The following is a 16,486-nucleotide window of genomic DNA, read 5'->3' as shown; positions in this document are numbered from 1 at the left end:
TGATGCTGGTGATAATATATCGAGTGTGTAGATTTTATCGGGAGACAGTCTGGAGATGGGTTATTTGTCAAGTGTGGAGGGCGGATAACTTGACCAGAAGTGAAGAAGAAATCTTTGTTCATCGAGAATGTTTTGGAAAGAAGTCGGGTCAATAAATATGTGCAAGTGAATTGGGCTTGGGCTTCCAGTGCTGTGTGGTCGAGTCACCACCTGTGGGAGGCCTACAGGCGGCCTATAGGCGGTTGACAGCTGTCTGCCGGTTGACAACATTGGATGGAACTGTGGATGCGATATGCCTCCAGCCTCGCAGCTTGATATGCAGAGCTAAAACAATAGAATTCCTACTGAGCACCTCAAGCGACTGCGTGAAGTTGGATCATTGAAGCTGGAAGCAAAGGAAAACCGTATAGTTAGATGCATGTACCCTTATTATAGCAGATACTGGAAGAATATAGCTATCTCTAACTTAATGACACAGGATTAGTTTCATTGATGCCTTGCTTCCATCCCATGCAAGAGGCCTATCGACAAAGTTTGGTATGAATCGAATGCAAGGGGATTATCACATAAGCCCATTGGTAGCTGATTTATGCCATTCTTGCTTCACCCAAGATGGCATCACATGACCTACTTTGAGATAGATATATCAAATATATATACCTATTAACATCAGACACTCGACTAACACCTTGTCTCTACGAGCACATATCACGAGTAAAAACACAAGCATGTAATCATAACGACGTAAATGTACATCGACTGGCCAATGCTGTTGAAATTCCCCTCCCACGACTCACAAATAGTACCGGTCTATCTGATATAGGATCTTCCGCGTTTCAGATACTCGAAGCTTCCTGTAAGTCGGTAATAGAAAAGTCTGATGGACCCGTGTAGGCGTATAGAGTCGCCGCGCCATCGGCAAACGCCTGCCACTGGCTTCCAGGGATGGAATGATTGCCCACGAGATATTTGCCAGACGCATAATTCCAGTTAACCGAGAAATCGATTCCCCCAAAGCCTTGATCGTGCATAATCACTTCATAACCGATATCGGGTTGGTCGCACACGGACCGTTGCGGCGTATCTGGTATACCTTCACTGATGCCCGGGAAAGTAACAACGCAGCCTCCGGACCTATCAGGGAGAGACACGCCAAACTCTACCCTAGAATATCAATAATAAGTTTAGTAAATATTACAGGACTGTAGTCGTTATCTCTGTAAGTGGGAGGCGGCGTACCAGCAGGTAAAGGTCTGGCATTGTACAAGAAAGCCATTTATGTCAAAGTGATCCGGTAACTGGCGGGCTTGCAAGGGGCTAGCAATAGAGAGGGCCGCCAAAAGGGCTGGAATAGCTGCCACGGCCTTCATCACGAAGAGAGTGTCCTTGTGGGCCTTTTGAGTATGTCTTTGAGGAATAGGAATGTCAAATGCCTGCTGCTGTAGCCTAAAAGAGAGATAGACTCTGCTTTTATACTCCGTAGTCTCTGCAGCTGTATAGAACTAAAGAGGAAGGTTGCAATAAACTTAAATATACGTCTGATTTAAAGACAAATTAATGACAAGTAGATGCAGTCGCCCTGATCTGAATGGCAGGCATATGCCAAAGTGATCTGCAGACGACGGGTATGACTCTTATACACATGGTTCACTCCGTTCGTATTCTCCATGTAGTCACTTCAGATGTACTCAACTGAAGAGGAAGGTTGCTGTAAACTTGAATATTTGCCAGAATGGAAAGACAAATTAATACATGTAGGTATATATTGCATGTAACCCTCTCGTGCGAATGGTGGGCATATATGGGCATATTAGCCGGGATCTATAAACTGGAGTACACCTTGGCTTGCATATGATGAGAGCTTGACACTACAGCAGGTTCAATATTCTCCGTTTTGTGGACCAAAAGATCATCTGGAGTGAAAAGAAAAAAAGATAAGAAAGAAGGAGGAGGAGGAGGAGGAGGAGAAAGCAATGCTACTCCAAGTACCAGGAAGCATTCATCCATGCTGTTCCTGGCTGGAGTGACCGCCTTCCCATAACCAAGCACACAACTCGTCAACATAGATGTACTGAATCTTTTTACATTGTATTACTTATCTCGAATCAGATAGACAAAAAATACACAATCGAATTCCCAAGTTTTTATACGAACGAGACATTCGTAGCCTTGAATGATGCCGCCAAAACGCCAAACTATACCAAATGCTCCCCGCCTCCTTTTCCTCCCCTCATGTAATACGCCCCAAGGGAAGCTCTGCACTCTAATGTTGCTTGCATCCCTTCCCTTTCCCTTTTATATCGCCCCCATCATCAAGCTCTCCAGCATACCTCCGCTCTGGCAAGCTATCTGCGCCCTCTCAACCTCGAGCTTGACTCTCCTGTGCAAAGTCTTGAATCCCTGATGTAGCTCTGCTGAAGCACCAACGTATTCGGCATACAGATCCAACAAGTGGATTCCAACTTCCACGCAGATGCTCACGTAGCGGGGGTCGCAGATGTGTCCGCATACCCACTTCAGAACGGGCTGCACGCTCTGCTCATCGCGGTTCTCCAGCGCATCCCGTATAGCGCTGCGATGGCGAAGCGCAAGCAGCAAGGTAAGGACGTTGAGGGGTGCGTACTCGGGTGATGAACGGTCAATAACTTGGTCGAGAGCTTTGGCATAGCGAGCGTGTCGGAGGTCTGACTGCCATGGTCTCTCCTTCTTCTTGTGAACGCGACCTTCATTAGCAATGACAACGTCGGCGCCTTCGCCGAGGAGATCGAGGCGCTTGGTGGCTTCGATGCGGCGCTTGCGCTTCTGCTTCTTCGCATCAAGGGAATCGATAGTTCCAGCAACGAGGGCATCCATTTCCTTTTCACGCTCGCGCTCGCGTGTGGCCTCGGCGGCGGTAAGTCGTGTGCGGATGCTAAGAACACCAGACTGCATGCCGACAGCGAGATGGCGGTCGCCAGCATCAGAAGTGTCGCCTGAAGGGATGACGCAAACGGAAAGAATAGGGGCTTGGTATTTGAAGCTGTTGACAACGTTCCACCCGGTCGTCTCAAACATCTTGACATGGCCTTCCAAGCTACCGGTGACAAGGCGGCGGCCGCCAGAGGCCAGGCTCATCGAGGTGACTGTCTTTTGATGATTGGTGATGAGATGTAGCGGTCGTGCGGCAACGAGATCGAGTACGCTGACGGCGCTACCAGCAGCAGCTAGGACAGTCGTTCCCGTCGGCAGAGGAAGGACGCTCTCGACGGGGGCAGCGTGCTTGAATGTCATGACCGCAGCATTGTTCCCTGTTCGCGGATCCCAGAGCTTGACTGTCGAATCGTAACTTCCAGACACCACCATATTGGCCATGGTTCCCGGCATGAAGCTTCCGGTTCGCACGTAATCCGAGTGTCCCACAAACGTACTCGTAGGCTCGCTGCTGGGCAAATCCCACAGCCTGACCGTCTTGTCGTCGCTCGTGCTCAGCACCGTAGTAAGCTCCACAGGCGAGAATCTCGTCGTCCACACGGGCTGCTTGTGCTCCAGCCACGTCCTCAAGATAGCCCTCGAGTTCACATCAAACACCTGTATCCTGCCCGTATCGTCTCCGGCCACCAGCACGCGGCCGTCCCGGCGAATCTCTCCGCTCCGCGCCACATCTCCAAAGCGTGTGATTGTCTTGAGCAGCTTGCGGGTACGACTCGAGTAGATCTGGACGCGCGTGCCTGTCGTCACGGCAAAGCTATCGTTGCTGTTCGAGACGTGAGTGATTGGGAAATTGGTCGGCGACGGTATCAAAAGTTGGTTCTTGAACGCCTTCCAATATCTCTGCTCAGCTGTCAAAGGCGCGGGACCAGATGCCAGCTTCACCCTTGGCAAGGGTGTCGCTTGTGTCGCCATTGTATTGTTTCACTCCGACCGGCTGATTTAATACGATGACAGCTTTTCGAGATCGATGTGTTTGGGCTGAACGAGTGGTGTCTTGGTGGTTGATATTTTTTTGCCCTTCCAAGATGTGAGAAAGGATCACCTCTCCAAACAGCCATGCATTGGATATTTTTTTTGCTTATCTTATCTTAGGCGGAACTGTACCTTTCGCGGGGCGGCACTACTATTCCACATGCAGACTAGCGCAATTGGGGACGGATCGCATTGTCTACTACTGCATCCATAAATTGACAAGAAATGTCCATGAGAAAGAATAACATCACATATATACACAAAGATATTTTCCGCACTATTCAATTGACTCGTTTTCTAACTATACTAATACATCACGTCATATCTGAAGCCGATCTTAGTATTCATAAAGAAGTGAAAAGGAATGAAAAAAAAGGATTCACGCATCGCAAATCGTTCCAAATTCCAAAGACGCCGCTCCTTATCCTTCCCGATACCGGTTTATGTAACCTCATTGAATATTCGTACAAGGCAAACACTAAATCAAAAAGTTTCAAAATCCTCCTCGCCGTCTGGAACGCCCTGTGCCAATGTCAATTGTTGACATTTCCTGAATCAGAGCCATATCTTCCGCCCCTCCATTGGCGCCGCTCATGATGGGGAGTGGCACTTTGGCTGGAATAGGAGGTCCTTGGTGACCGCCGTTATACTGAGGCGTGTAGTTGTCGTTTGGGTAATCCCACGCGCCAGCGCGTGAACGAGTTGAGCTGTATTGGAAGTTGCCTGGGTTTGGAGCCGACGTTGTCGGTCCCATAGAATGACGGGTCTTCTTTTGCAGACGCTGTCGCCCACCTTGAGCCGGGGGAGGGGGAGCACGCGGTCCTTCTGAGTAGCCGTAGGCGTTGGACGGCACCACCGCCTGCGAGGTTCTCGCCATGCTGATTCGGAGGGGTCTCCGGCCGCTCGGGGGCATCGGCTGCGCTCCAGACAAGGGCGGTCTGGTTCGAGACTGCGCAGGCTCTTGAGGAGAAGGTTTGGTCTCAGGCTCAGGAGCCCAAGACTCTTCGGGTAGATGATCAGATGGGTCAATTTCTCGACCATCGTGTGTCACAATCTTGGAAGGCGAATCTGACGGATCGAGCCCAGGTGATCCATCCCTAGAAGACACTCTAGGGTTAAACGCTTCGTAGGAGTCTGGACTGAACGGAATGTCTGAGTGCCTCCTATTGTCCGAAGAACGAGGTGCAGGGCTGACCGACTTGCGCCGAATCCTATGCTGGGGATTAGGGGAAGCATCTCGGGGATTAGGGGAAGCATTTCGATATCCCTGCGCATGCGGGTCAGGTCCACCGCCATAGGTACCCGATCTTGGTCTGTCGTATGATTCGTAGGCCTGCGGCGAGGTGCCAAAGGCTGGCTCATGAGAAGGTGGCGGCGGCTCGCTCCTATGGCGGTCTCGAAGAGAGGTGCTTACAATTTGATTGTTGTGGTTATTGTATCGATCATAATGCCTTTCTTCGTATGCCCTGTCGGATATCTCTTGAACCATGTTGGGGTCTACTCCAGGAGCCAGAGACGGCGGCAACGCGGGGAGTCCGTAGCTCGGAGAACTCTGGATGTAGGTGGTCTCGTGCTCGCGCTGTTGATTAGGGCGCTGGCTTTGGCTGCTGTAAGAATACTGCGTCATCTGTCCTGGACTTTCAGTGTAATCTCTCGCCGACAGAGGGGAGACAGAATTTTGATTCCTGGGCTGCTCCTGATATGTCGGATAAGCTCCCGGGGATTGGCTTAGAAAACCAGCAGATGCTCCTGGGGAACGACTGAGGCCATTTGACATGGGCATCTGGCCAGCGTCATACACAATCTCATCCAGCCCAGGGATACTTCGGCGAGGCCTGTTCCGCATAGAGCCTGGAGGCGATTCCGGGACGTCCTCTACGGTGGGTTGCATGGAACGATATTGGGCATCATAGGCATCGTAAGAGTTGTGCGGCTCATATGCAATGGCTTTCTGAATGGGGGGCTGAGCTGTTAGGCTCGGGTCATAGGGCCGGAACTGTGGGCGGCCAGGGTAGGTTGGCGTGGTGTTTCTATGAGCCTCATTCTTCAAAACATCAGATCTCATGGATGCAGGCGGAACGGCCCTCTGAGGTGATTCATTTCTCCGTTGCAGACCCTCCTGGCTAGTGCTATGCCGTGATCGGTGGGCGGGTGGAGGAGGAGCCGCCTGTCGGGGGCCTCCGTGAGGAGAATACTGCGCAGCATCATCTGTGGGGTTCATATCATACGTTTCTCCTGCAAGCGAATAGCTGCTACCTCGAGGGTCATGCTGCTCATAGGAGGACGTCACGGGTATCTTTTGGCTATAGCCTCGCTCTCTCTCGTACGAGTCCTGCCGTGTCGGGCGTGGCTGGCGAGGTCCCTCAACACGACCGGAGCCATGGCTTTGGGCGCTAGGTGAGTGTGAAGAAAAGTAGTCTGCATGGCGGGATCGAGTGCTTCCCTGCGGTGGAGTGCCATACTCGGCAGTTTCGCCGAGAGAGTTGGTAGAGCCATACGGTGAGTGCGAGATGGGCTTGCCCTGAGGCCGAGAAGGCGATTGGTGATAGTCTGAGGGGGTCGCAGTGACCTCGCCGGTGACGGGATCGGTGGGTAGGGGACGTCTCTTGACCATTTCCTTGCGCTTAGGCGATGTGTTCTCCAGCTCGCCGCCCATGGACTGTCTCGGTCTGGCGGCAGGCTTGTCGGGCTTGGGCCGGCTGTCATAGAAGGTGATTTCGAGTCGGATTTCCCCCGCATACTTGCCGCGACAGGTCAGGGTCTGCCACACATCGTTCTGGCCGCCTCCAGGAATAATGATGCCCTTGAGGTCGATCCACGACTCTCCGATGAGGTCTGTTTTCTTATCGTCGGTGAAGACGGAGACTTTGAGTTGATAGTAGTCGGCCGAGTCGTGCACCGTAAACCGGAGCTCTTGGTCCCTGCAGAAACACGGACGGCTCAGGTCAGTCGCGGCTCCCAAACTGTCTCACCACCAAGATGCAAGGCGGGATAGGATGGAAAGTGGAACAACTTACCACTTGGGCGTCTGGCCGCCTCTGACATCTGTCGCCGTCTTCTTGGCTTCTTTTCCCAGTCTCGCCGCGCAATAAGGATCCTGCTTGCCAATGGTCTTGCGGTTGGGCAAGTTCTTCGCGCGATCGACAATCGCAACGAGAGTGCCGATGATGGGGCCGTCAACGCTCATGTCTGCAAAGAGGCCTGCCGTGTGCGGGCCGTTGATAGCAAAGGACTTGGACGCGGTGGACATGGCCATGGTAGGTTGGAAGAGGCTCGCAAGAGCGCTGCTTCGAGTATTTTTGGAAGGCAAGAAGTTGGAGGCTTCCATGATTCAAATTCTAAATCAATGTTATTTGTTTACATCGGCGGCACTCGAGGTATGCTAGCGGTATGGCGATCAGCGGCCCACGTAATTGGGCGCCACCATTAAGCTTTCAGAAGGCTGTGCCAGATAAGTGCCGTGATGACGACGGATCAAACCTAACAATAAGTATAAGAGATGGATGAGGGAAATAAAAAAAAATAAAAAAGTTTGGCCGAGGTGGTTGCTCAGCATGCCCACGGCAATGCAGAGGTTAAAAAGAGAAGAGAAAAGAGGGTGTGTGCCGTAGCCGGAGAGATATGGATGGATACAGGCTCAGGTTGTTTTTTGGCGTCCCGCAGCAAAGGGAGCACGGATGCTGCGACAGCACCGCTTTGGCCGGAGCGCCAACTGCAAGATGCACCCGCCCTTCCAGGGAGCAGCAGCGACGGCTTTTCCAGCGGGCTCTTTCAGCGGCTACAGCGCTGTTGCGAGTGCTCAATGCAGTCGGGTTGAGTTGAGGCTGCAGCGGTGCATCAATCTGCTTTGCACCACCTACACCTACATCTACAGGGCAGCCCCCCGGACATCTACAGCTACGGCTGCGTCCATGTTTCAGGGCTGGTCCAGCAGGTGCTGCACGTCTTGCTTGATACGGCCGTGGCGTCGAAGCGACTGCAGCAAGCCGCCCGCCCTTTGGGCTAAGGATCAAATCCACGATCATTGATCCCTTTGATGATGCCCTTTGGGTGGCTGGTTTCCAAAATCGAGGTGGCTGGAGAGGGCTACTGCAAGGGCCTCGCTGCTTCAACTGGCTGCTTCCAGCGGTCTAGTGGCCCGAGAGCTGTGCCTCCGCCCCGCCCGGCGTCTCATTTAGCAGGGGCGGTGCCCTGTCAACGGAGCCCGTGTGCTCAGCAACCATGAAGAGCTGGAACAAGAATCAAAGTCAGTTGTGCATCAATCAAATCAAATGACGATCGATCGGCACACGCAGTTCGGGCTCCCTGCATTGCTGGAGCGGAATGCACATGGCATTTGGATTGGACGTCTCACTACTGCTGCCCACGCGCGTTTCTGCAGCGATTTCTTCAGCTGTTAATTAATCTCCGTGGGCAGGATACATGTACATTGAGTCTGGTGTTGATGCCATGGATCCCCTCTCTTCTGTCTCGCCCACTTTCTCTCTCTCTCTGTCTAACCTCCAACCTTACTTACTGACCTCCTCCATTCATCCAAAATACATCATTGATCCTTGCTCCTCCTCCAAAGCCCAGCCCAGCAGCTGACGTCGCCCTGCCACCCATCAAACGTCGTCAAATATCCCGTCCCGCAGATGATGCCATCGAATCAGAAATCTCAGCGCCCGCGACATGTGGAATTGGTGCAGCATTTTTCTCCTAGCTGCGCATCTCAGGAGGCGTCAGCAGCGGGTACCGGCAGCCTCTTTGGAGCTCAACTTGATTTTTCAACCCCACATCCCTGCCATCTGTGTTCGTGCCCGATATTTGCTTTCCTGGATTGCGGATCTGGATATATTTTTCGTTACCTAAACGGAGACTCCCCGCGCACCGCATAATATACGGTGTGCTCCGTATCATATATGATCAGAGTGCGGATACTCAACTGGCGGTCACTGTGTCATTTACATTTGGTAGGCAAAGTGACGGATCTCTACTGTTTACAGTTTTGCTCTCCAAGTGGAAGACGCATTTCTCGATGAAATATCGGTGGGATGAATAGTAAGGAGGGTAGGTCAAGATTGCCAAATTTGCTCGTATAGACCAGTATTCCCGTCCACTACTGAGTTACGCAAGTTGTACATCGACCGCGCGGCCGATACGACGTTGAATCTGTCCATCCATTGAGGCTCAATTCCGACTACAACGTCATGTTACATGAGTGGAAGCGCCAATCAAGAAGCCAAGAAGCCAAGAATACGTGTGGACGTAACAGAAACATGTCTTAGTTTATTCTCTTCATTAATTTTGTCTACCAGTCACAGCTCTTTGACAAAAGGTCGGCAAGTTGTTCAAGGTTCTTCTTGTCCGTCTCATCGAATCCGTTCAGGACGGCGCAGTCGACGTCGATGATGGCAACGACCTTGTCCCCCGACACAATGGGCACCACAATCTCGCTCTGGCTCTCGCTATCACACGCAATGTGGCCGGGAAACTTCTCCACGTCTTCAACTAGTTGCGTAGTCTTGGTGGCCGCAGCAGTGCCACAAACACCCTTTCCGAACTTGATCGTTTGGCAGGCAACTTTGCCCTGGAACGGGCCCAAGATGAGCTGCTCACTGGCTGTGGGATCCAGCACATAGAATCCTAAACGACGTAATAAGCATAAATCATTCGTGCCTCTCTCCATCTGTGTCCATCTCCAAGCACCATGGCTGGAGTTGAAGGGTTGGGTTGTCACTTACCTGCCCAGTTTACTTCGCTGCTCGGGGCAGAAAGGGACTTGTAGGCATGCCACAGCAGTGAGGCCGCGTTGGAGAGGTTGCTGGAAGCCTCGTGTCAACACAAGTCATGTCATATGTGAGATGCTCAGATCACTTACCAAACCTGTCACCACCGGAGGAGCCGCATGTTAGCCTTGGTACATGCACATAAGACGGTGAGGAAAGGAGATTGACGAACCCAGTTGCGCTGACCGTAAAAGAGCCCTTCGGCCTGAAGTAGCACCTGCTCATAGGCATCATCCTTGGTGATGCCCTCGGCAAAGTTGGACGCATCGGCGTGGACCTGCAGCTTTCAGGTGAGCATAACCAGCCTCCCCTTCTCCATTCTCCTGGCTAGCACCGGGACCCTGAACGAACCATGGCTCCTTTTTCTTGGATTTTTGTTCTCCTTTACTCGGTACCCCTGGCGGCAGATAAGAACCTTCTTTTGTTCTTGGCGTCAATCAATCTCCTTTTAATCTCACAGATCGGCAACGGCGAGGCTTGTTTCGCGATTCAGAATGCTTTTCTCGAAGGATGTGGGAGAGCTTGAGCCGGGTGATTAGTCACCGAAAACTCGAGATGGAACCCACTCCAGCAAGGCCCGGATATTGACGCCATCGGGGCTAGGTGGGGACTCTTCTTGCGTCGTTCCCGCTGAAGATGTTTGTGCTGAGGAATTCTCAAAGATGACATGGGCTTTTTGTCTTCACGCGGTTAAGGTAGATGTTGGAAGAACAGGTATAACGGAGATTTACAGTATTAGGGCACTAGGCACCTTATAGGTGCACGTATCCATTGATCATAATAGATCCGACGAGGCACCCAATCGCAACAGCCGAGCATACATAGTATCTGATTGAGATGTAATTCAAGATTGGCTTGCACAGGTACAGAGAATAAGCAGGCCGGAGCAAGTCTGAGATCAATAAGCCAAGACTACAGGGTAAATCTATGGCAAGCGCGAGCAGGACATGAAAGAAGAGCCAGAGCTACAGAGTACAGTTCTTCTCATGAGCAAATTGGTTCATCTCTTCTTCTTAATCCAAAATAAAAAAAGAAAGTAATTCTATCGCACTGCTCTCAAATTATCAGGGCAACTTAGTCCTTCACCGAGGCAAAATATTGGCCGTTGGATATTGACAGCACTTCTCCCCGCACGGACTCCAAATGAATTCCGGACGGGAGAGAAAGTGCCCGCGGAGTGCGAATTTCCTAGGTTGGTAAGATGCAGCAAAGCTTTTTTTTCTCTCTATTTTAACAATCCATACCAATAACTGTTGTCCAAACTGAATTGGCAATGCTCTCAATGACTTCAATGTTGTGAATGTGCGTAACAAATCGGCTTCCCAACTGTTTAGCCAGCTTCAACCAGATCTACGCGACTAATGTTTTAGCAGTTGATGAGCACTGACATCATGGAACATTAAATAGACGACACATAGACTACTTGGACGCCTCCAGTCCAAAAACCTGGTTATAGGTATGGAAAGCTTGCACTCTGTCTGCTCCACGCAACTGGGTCCAATCTCGGTCGGTCATGATGCTAAAAAATCCATCTAGTCCTCTTTTCTTTAATCTCCTTCAGTCTAAGATATCGGCAGGAAGGAAGTTGCGCCAATGAGTTATCACATCACACAGCGATATGGCTTCACAGCCAACAGGAGGCTTCTCAGCCCTCAGCTTCTCGTCGCGCAGTCGCAAATCCTGCGCACCAGCCGAGCTGTGCATCACTCAAGAGCCCTTCACAATGACAAGAGCACCAGACTCGCCACCAAACGGCCGGCATCCGTAAACGCAGCCCTCAATCCTCCAGCTTCAACTCGGCCACCACCGCTACTACCTGTTGATCCCCAGCTTGCCAAGGAGTCTACTATCAAGTATTACTTTCAGCTGGGTAAATCTTATGCCAAGTTCTTCGCTCAAGGCGTCAGGGCCGTTGTCGCAAATGCCAGGCTGCTCAATGCCAGAGTCAAAAGCTTACCGCGTGGAGAGCGACCGTCATGGTTCAGGCCGCACTACATTCCCAGCTCATTCTCTCGCGCAGACTGGGTACTGCTATGGCGAACCAGACATGATCTTTTGCGGCTGCCCGCTTTTGCCTTGTTCTTCTTAATTTGCGGCGAATTCACACCCATTTTAGTCATCTTTGTGCCCGGCATACTACCGTACACATGCCGATTTCCAAAGGCACTGAACGAAGCCATTGAGAAAGCCGAGCGGCGGCGCGCAATTGCTTTCGACGAGCTGGAGAGCAAGCTCCCTCAAGGCATACTCAGCCCTGGGGTCACAAAGGCCGTGGCACACCGGCACGTTCTCAAGGCTTTGGATCTCCCAGGTGCAATGTGGGATCGGCTGGGATTTACTCCTCCGGGAATGTGGAATATCAAGGGCAGACTGCGCTTGTCGTTCCTGGAAATTGACGACAAACGACTGATTGATGGCGGTGGTCCATCGGGCCTCGAAGTGGAGGAGCTGCGTATTGCCTGTTCTGATCGTGGCCTCAATATTCTGGGCAAGAGTGAGGCGGAGCTGAGGACCCGGCTTGGGGACTGGCTGCGATTGACCGCGGCCGAAGAACTAGGAGAGCGAAGGCGACGGATGGCGACGCTGCTTCTGACAAGGTATGTGTGCCTCTTTTTCCTTACTCAAGTTGATCTCGGGAAACGCCCAACTGACATGTGACATGTGATGTATGCAGACCCGAGAACTGGCCGCAGAAGCGCAACTTTGCCGTTCCTGAGTGGGAGCTGTAAACTAGCGCTATACCGAGATGATTTACATTGAAAATCCTTTAGATCGGTAATCACGGAAAAGGCTTGATAGACGTTTATATACGAGGTATACATGTGAATTGGGTCACGGGATAAACGGGTTGCCATGGCCAGAGTCTTGTTATTGGGGTATCAGCATTGTGTATAGAGCATGGGCGTTGAATGCATCCTTTTGGAGTGAATGATGGCATGCTTTTTCTCCTCTTTCAATGTCCCTTAGTCATTAATGATATTCTCAACTCCAATTCTCATCACTTTGATCAACATCCTAGCGCAAACCCATAGCCGAATTCAAACCTTGATGAATCCTTTGCTCGGACTTTGGATACCACGTGCAAGATCCGGGGTAGCCCCACGCGTAAGAATAACCGGAGAAGCGCATCAACCATGCTGTCCGTTCGCGTCACATAGAAGGCCATATGTCATAATGCGCATCTCTCAACAAAATGCTGGTTCAAGGCACTCAAGTGGAGGACAGAAAAACCGCGACCGAGAAGATTTCAAGCACCCGCGAGTTAAATCATACGCCTACAAAAGAAATTACTATTATATCTACATTTCCCTATCAACTACTACTAAATCTATATTTTTTTAATAACTGTTACTAAATTTATATATATATATATTTTTTAATAAGTGCTAAGTTATATTATAAAGTCTAGGTGTTAGTAAAAACAGGCGTTCCCCTGCAAAAGCACTACTAGGTACTCAATAAGTTAATCAGGTGCACATATTGCTGAATGTATGTACCTATTCATTTTGTGGTCTCGCTTTTTCTGACCTCCGCTTGGCACTGAACAAGACCAACAGCTGCATCTCTTCGTTGGCCTGCTCGATTCAGCCTAGCCCCAGCAGCATGTATTGGGGTATTGGGGGAAAGCAAAGCTAAAAGGCGAAAGCGCAATGGAGACGCTGAAGCTCTAGCGGCTGTTTCGGTGGTCAGGACGGATGATGTCAGCAAGAGTCTGAAGTTTGGCCGAGGCTCGCATCACATGCCCGATCCCTCCATTGAGCCCATCCCATCCATTCCGGCTATAATCGTCAGTATTAAACATCCGCCCTCTCTCTTCTTTACTCTCCTCCAATCCATTTAAAACTGTCGCATTAAACCGTCTCCCTTGCTTTGCTCTCTTTGTTGTTCACTCGCAGCTACAACTCTCGCCCACAATGTCTCTCAAGAACGGTAAGCAAGCAAACAAACGTGGCCCGCTGGGGGAAGCAGGACAAAATAAAAGAACGAAAAGCTAACGCACGCGCTCGCAGACGCATTCCCTTCCTCCGAGGCCTTCGAGGCCATCAACGCCGCTCTGAGCAGCAGCGAAGCCGACCGCAAGGATGCCATCAAGAACGGCAAGGCCGTCTTCGCCTTCACCCTCAAGAACAAGGCCGGCGAGACGGCCAGCTGGCACATTGACCTCAAGGAGAAGGGCACAGTCGGCACTGGCGTCGGCGAGAACCCCACCGGTATGGGCTTCTTCTTTCCCTTCTTTTATTTTTTGAGAGCTTTTCCCTGTTTAGCTAACTCTGTTCAAATCTCCAGTCACACTGTCTCTCTCCGACGAGGACTTTGGCAAGCTCGTCACCGGCAAGGCTCAGGCCCAGCGTCTCTTCATGTCCGGCAAGCTCAAGGTCAAGGGCGACGTCATGAAGGCTACCAAGATGGAGCCCATCCTGAAGAAGGCCCAGACCAAGGCCAAGCTGTAAAAAGCCGAGTCCACACCTCATTGGCAAGTTGGGTTGTTGAATATGGGAAAACAGGGGGAAACAAATCATTAAACGGCATTTTTTGTTTTATTTCATGTATCATACCATCGCTGTTTACTACCACTGATGTTAAACTGTTTTTTCTTTGTTCCCCGGCCGCAAAAGAGTTCGGCTAGGGACGGTTGGTTATAGTGCCTTATGAATACTGGCATAGACGAGAATACCATATTCCGGCTGGACATGTTTCCAGTCCGGAGTCCTTTTTTTTTTTTTACGAGTATTAAGTGTACACTTGATGCAAGATCTGATCACCTGTGCCTGCTCTCACTACTTATACAAGACCTGCAACTCTTCGAATAGCCTGCTTGGCTCCCTCACGAACTTCACGTACAATCTCACCTGCAGGTTGTGCCTTTGTCACCAATCCAATGCCCGCGCCTCTATATATTGTCAAGCTCATCAGTAACGATGCTTCCTCAATTACAGCTTGTATCAAATCAAAATCCAATGGGCATCATAGAAGAAGCAAGGAGTAGGGGAAAGGAGAGAGACTCACGCCCAGGTGTTGATCAACCTCTCACTCTCCTCGGGTGGGTGATCATCATGCAAGCTCCGCCAGCAGTCGTAAAACGACGCCCCAGCAAGGAACTTTTCGTGAATGGGCCCGACAACCGCTCTGCCGTCGTAGAGGGACCCCCAGAGGCCCGAGTTGGCAATCTGGTCATTGAACGGGGACTTGAGAGTGGAAAGGGCGCCGTCGGTGGTGTTGAGGATGGTCTTCTTGCGGAACTCGGGCATGAGACTTTCTTCGGCAACGGTGAACTGCATACACGGTTAGATCGGGTTCTCTTAGACTCTGTATGAGTCTGCATTGCAAGGAGGCGAGTATCCTCGATATGGGTTGTGGGGGATACGAACTCTTGTGCCCAAGACAACACCATCAGCTTCTACATCACTTGTTAGCAACCCTCACCACCAAGTATAGCTTCGTCTTTACACAAATGTCCAACTTACCAAGCGTCAACATCGCCGCCACGCCCTTGCCATCCGAAATACCTCCCGCCGCAAATAGAACAACTTCACTATACCCCTTATCATCAACCAACTTCCTCGTCTCAGCCAGCAACGGCACCACCCCCATCCCCTTTATAAACTGATGCCCCCCAGCATCCGTCCCCTGGCAAACAATCACATCCGCCCCATCCTTGATCGCCTCCTCCGCCGCCGTCACATTGCCCACCTGGATAAACACCCTCGGCGCCGTCTCCAGCCCCTTGAGCAGCCGCACAATCTCCTTCTGCGGCCGGATGCTCTCGTGCGGCGCAAACAGCCACACCGCCGCGGGCTTGTGCTTCTGGATCACGGGCAGCGCCGTCGCGGCGAAGTTGCCGATGGAGCTGTGGCATGAGAGGAAGCCGCAGCCTATGGCCAGGTGGCCCGAGGGCGTGGTTGCGGCGTCTCCTAAGAGTTGGCGGATCTTGGTGAGGTCGGCGTCTAGCTTGGTGACTTGAGGCGAGTTATCGCTGACGTCGGCGATGCAGCCCAAGAAGCCTTTTTTGCGTGGTCAAGCTGTTAGTGGTTTTTGGATTATTTCGATGAAAAATTCTTTATTAATGTTTCCTTATTCTTAATGATTCTCCGTATATATTTTGCATTTCTTCTTTGGGGTCATGGTTACGCGTAAAATGAAGCCGTCACGTACCGAGTCCGCCCGCTTTGGCAACTTGAGCGGCAAGCTCCGCGCTGACGACGCCAGCCATGGGCGCATTAGCTATCACCGGGGATTCCACCCAAGGAAACCACTGCTGAATCTTTGAAGTCGCCATGTTGGCAATATGCAAGGAACGAGGAAGATATTGAGGCTCGAGTATGAGATACAACGAGTTCAGTTGCAAGTAAAACTACATGTAGCTCATCAACATACTTGAGGACGGATAACACAAGCTTAAGTATAAGGTGGATGAGGAGGGGTAAGCGTTGTCCGGAGATGCTTTTTTTTGCTGATTGATAATAGCTAGTGGCTGCTTTAAACTTCGTGTCATCTTCCTAGGGCTTAGTACCATGGCAACATTGGAATTGTGTATGAGCTGGCAGTCCTACATTGGGATGCTGGTGGATTCAACTCCATAGATACTAAAAGCAATGCAGCCCTATTCAATCACTAGTATATTAGTCCAGGGCTCGGAGATAGTAATAATTTATAAAGGATACGTCAGGCAGATTACTAAAACAATAGAAGGTGAGATGTCAGCAAGCCGCCGAGTCATTATATTGTTTGAGCCATAGCCCTTTTCGTTACTTTTTTGTTTCTCTTCTCTTTTCTAA

The 16,486-nt window shown here is 50.9% G+C and overlaps 8 protein-coding genes across 8 annotated transcripts; 2 read left to right on the top strand and 6 right to left on the bottom strand.

Annotated features, from left to right (window-relative positions):
• Window positions 1-836: 836 nt before the first annotated feature.
• On the bottom strand, window positions 837-1,370 carry M431DRAFT_492318 (hypothetical protein; the record flags this gene model as incomplete). Its single annotated transcript, XM_024916998.1, has 2 exons — window positions 837-1,164; window positions 1,240-1,370. The coding sequence occupies 2 exons, from the start codon at window positions 1,368-1,370 to the stop codon at window positions 837-839; spliced, it is 459 nt and encodes a 152-aa protein (XP_024777753.1).
• A 701-nt stretch (window positions 1,371-2,071) lies between these two features.
• Window positions 2,072-3,985, bottom strand: M431DRAFT_505636 (hypothetical protein). The gene has a single exon (XM_024918666.1). It carries the CDS (start codon window positions 3,880-3,882, stop codon window positions 2,296-2,298), a length of 1,587 nt encoding a protein of 528 aa, XP_024777752.1. The 5' UTR covers window positions 3,883-3,985; the 3' UTR covers window positions 2,072-2,295.
• A 450-nt stretch (window positions 3,986-4,435) lies between these two features.
• On the bottom strand, window positions 4,436-7,198 carry M431DRAFT_479600 (hypothetical protein; the record flags this gene model as incomplete). The annotated part of the gene is made up of 2 exons (XM_024915785.1): window positions 4,436-6,863; window positions 6,960-7,198. The coding sequence occupies 2 exons, from the start codon at window positions 7,196-7,198 to the stop codon at window positions 4,436-4,438; spliced, it is 2,667 nt and encodes an 888-aa protein (XP_024777751.1).
• A 195-nt stretch (window positions 7,199-7,393) lies between these two features.
• Window positions 7,394-8,046, bottom strand: M431DRAFT_357620 (hypothetical protein). The gene has a single exon (XM_024914529.1). It carries the CDS (start codon window positions 7,965-7,967, stop codon window positions 7,518-7,520), a length of 450 nt encoding a protein of 149 aa, XP_024777750.1. The 5' UTR covers window positions 7,968-8,046; the 3' UTR covers window positions 7,394-7,517.
• A 1,146-nt stretch (window positions 8,047-9,192) lies between these two features.
• M431DRAFT_505633 (hypothetical protein) lies at window positions 9,193-10,268 on the bottom strand. Its single transcript, XM_024918665.1, has 4 exons — window positions 10,062-10,268; window positions 9,878-9,987; window positions 9,666-9,745; window positions 9,193-9,567 (listed from the first exon to the last, which is right to left on the bottom strand). The coding sequence occupies exons 1-4, from the start codon at window positions 10,062-10,064 to the stop codon at window positions 9,233-9,235; spliced, it is 528 nt and encodes a 175-aa protein (XP_024777749.1). The 5' UTR covers window positions 10,065-10,268; the 3' UTR covers window positions 9,193-9,232.
• A 1,035-nt stretch (window positions 10,269-11,303) lies between these two features.
• On the top strand, window positions 11,304-12,439 carry M431DRAFT_79758 (hypothetical protein; the record flags this gene model as incomplete). Its single annotated transcript, XM_024922857.1, has 2 exons — window positions 11,304-12,307; window positions 12,385-12,439. 2 exons carry the CDS (start codon window positions 11,304-11,306, stop codon window positions 12,437-12,439), a joined length of 1,059 nt encoding a protein of 352 aa, XP_024777748.1.
• A 1,021-nt stretch (window positions 12,440-13,460) lies between these two features.
• M431DRAFT_505631 (hypothetical protein) lies at window positions 13,461-14,421 on the top strand. The gene is made up of 3 exons (XM_024918664.1): window positions 13,461-13,640; window positions 13,721-13,921; window positions 13,998-14,421. Exons 1-3 carry the CDS (start codon window positions 13,625-13,627, stop codon window positions 14,159-14,161), a joined length of 381 nt encoding a protein of 126 aa, XP_024777747.1. The 5' UTR covers window positions 13,461-13,624; the 3' UTR covers window positions 14,162-14,421.
• M431DRAFT_505629 (hypothetical protein) lies at window positions 14,422-16,168 on the bottom strand. The gene is made up of 5 exons (XM_024918663.1): window positions 15,864-16,168; window positions 15,176-15,712; window positions 15,080-15,108; window positions 14,718-14,983; window positions 14,422-14,601 (listed from the first exon to the last, which is right to left on the bottom strand). The coding sequence occupies exons 1-5, from the start codon at window positions 15,985-15,987 to the stop codon at window positions 14,493-14,495; spliced, it is 1,065 nt and encodes a 354-aa protein (XP_024777746.1). The 5' UTR covers window positions 15,988-16,168; the 3' UTR covers window positions 14,422-14,492.
• Between the last annotated feature and the right edge of the window lie 318 nt (window positions 16,169-16,486).

This window comes from Trichoderma harzianum, assembly GCF_003025095.1.
Source record: "Trichoderma harzianum CBS 226.95 unplaced genomic scaffold M431scaffold_3, whole genome shotgun sequence".
In the NCBI taxonomy this organism is placed as follows: domain Eukaryota; kingdom Fungi; phylum Ascomycota; class Sordariomycetes; order Hypocreales; family Hypocreaceae; genus Trichoderma; species Trichoderma harzianum.
The sequence above is the reverse complement of the archived record's forward strand: the minus strand, read 5'-3'. Positions and strand labels throughout refer to the sequence as shown.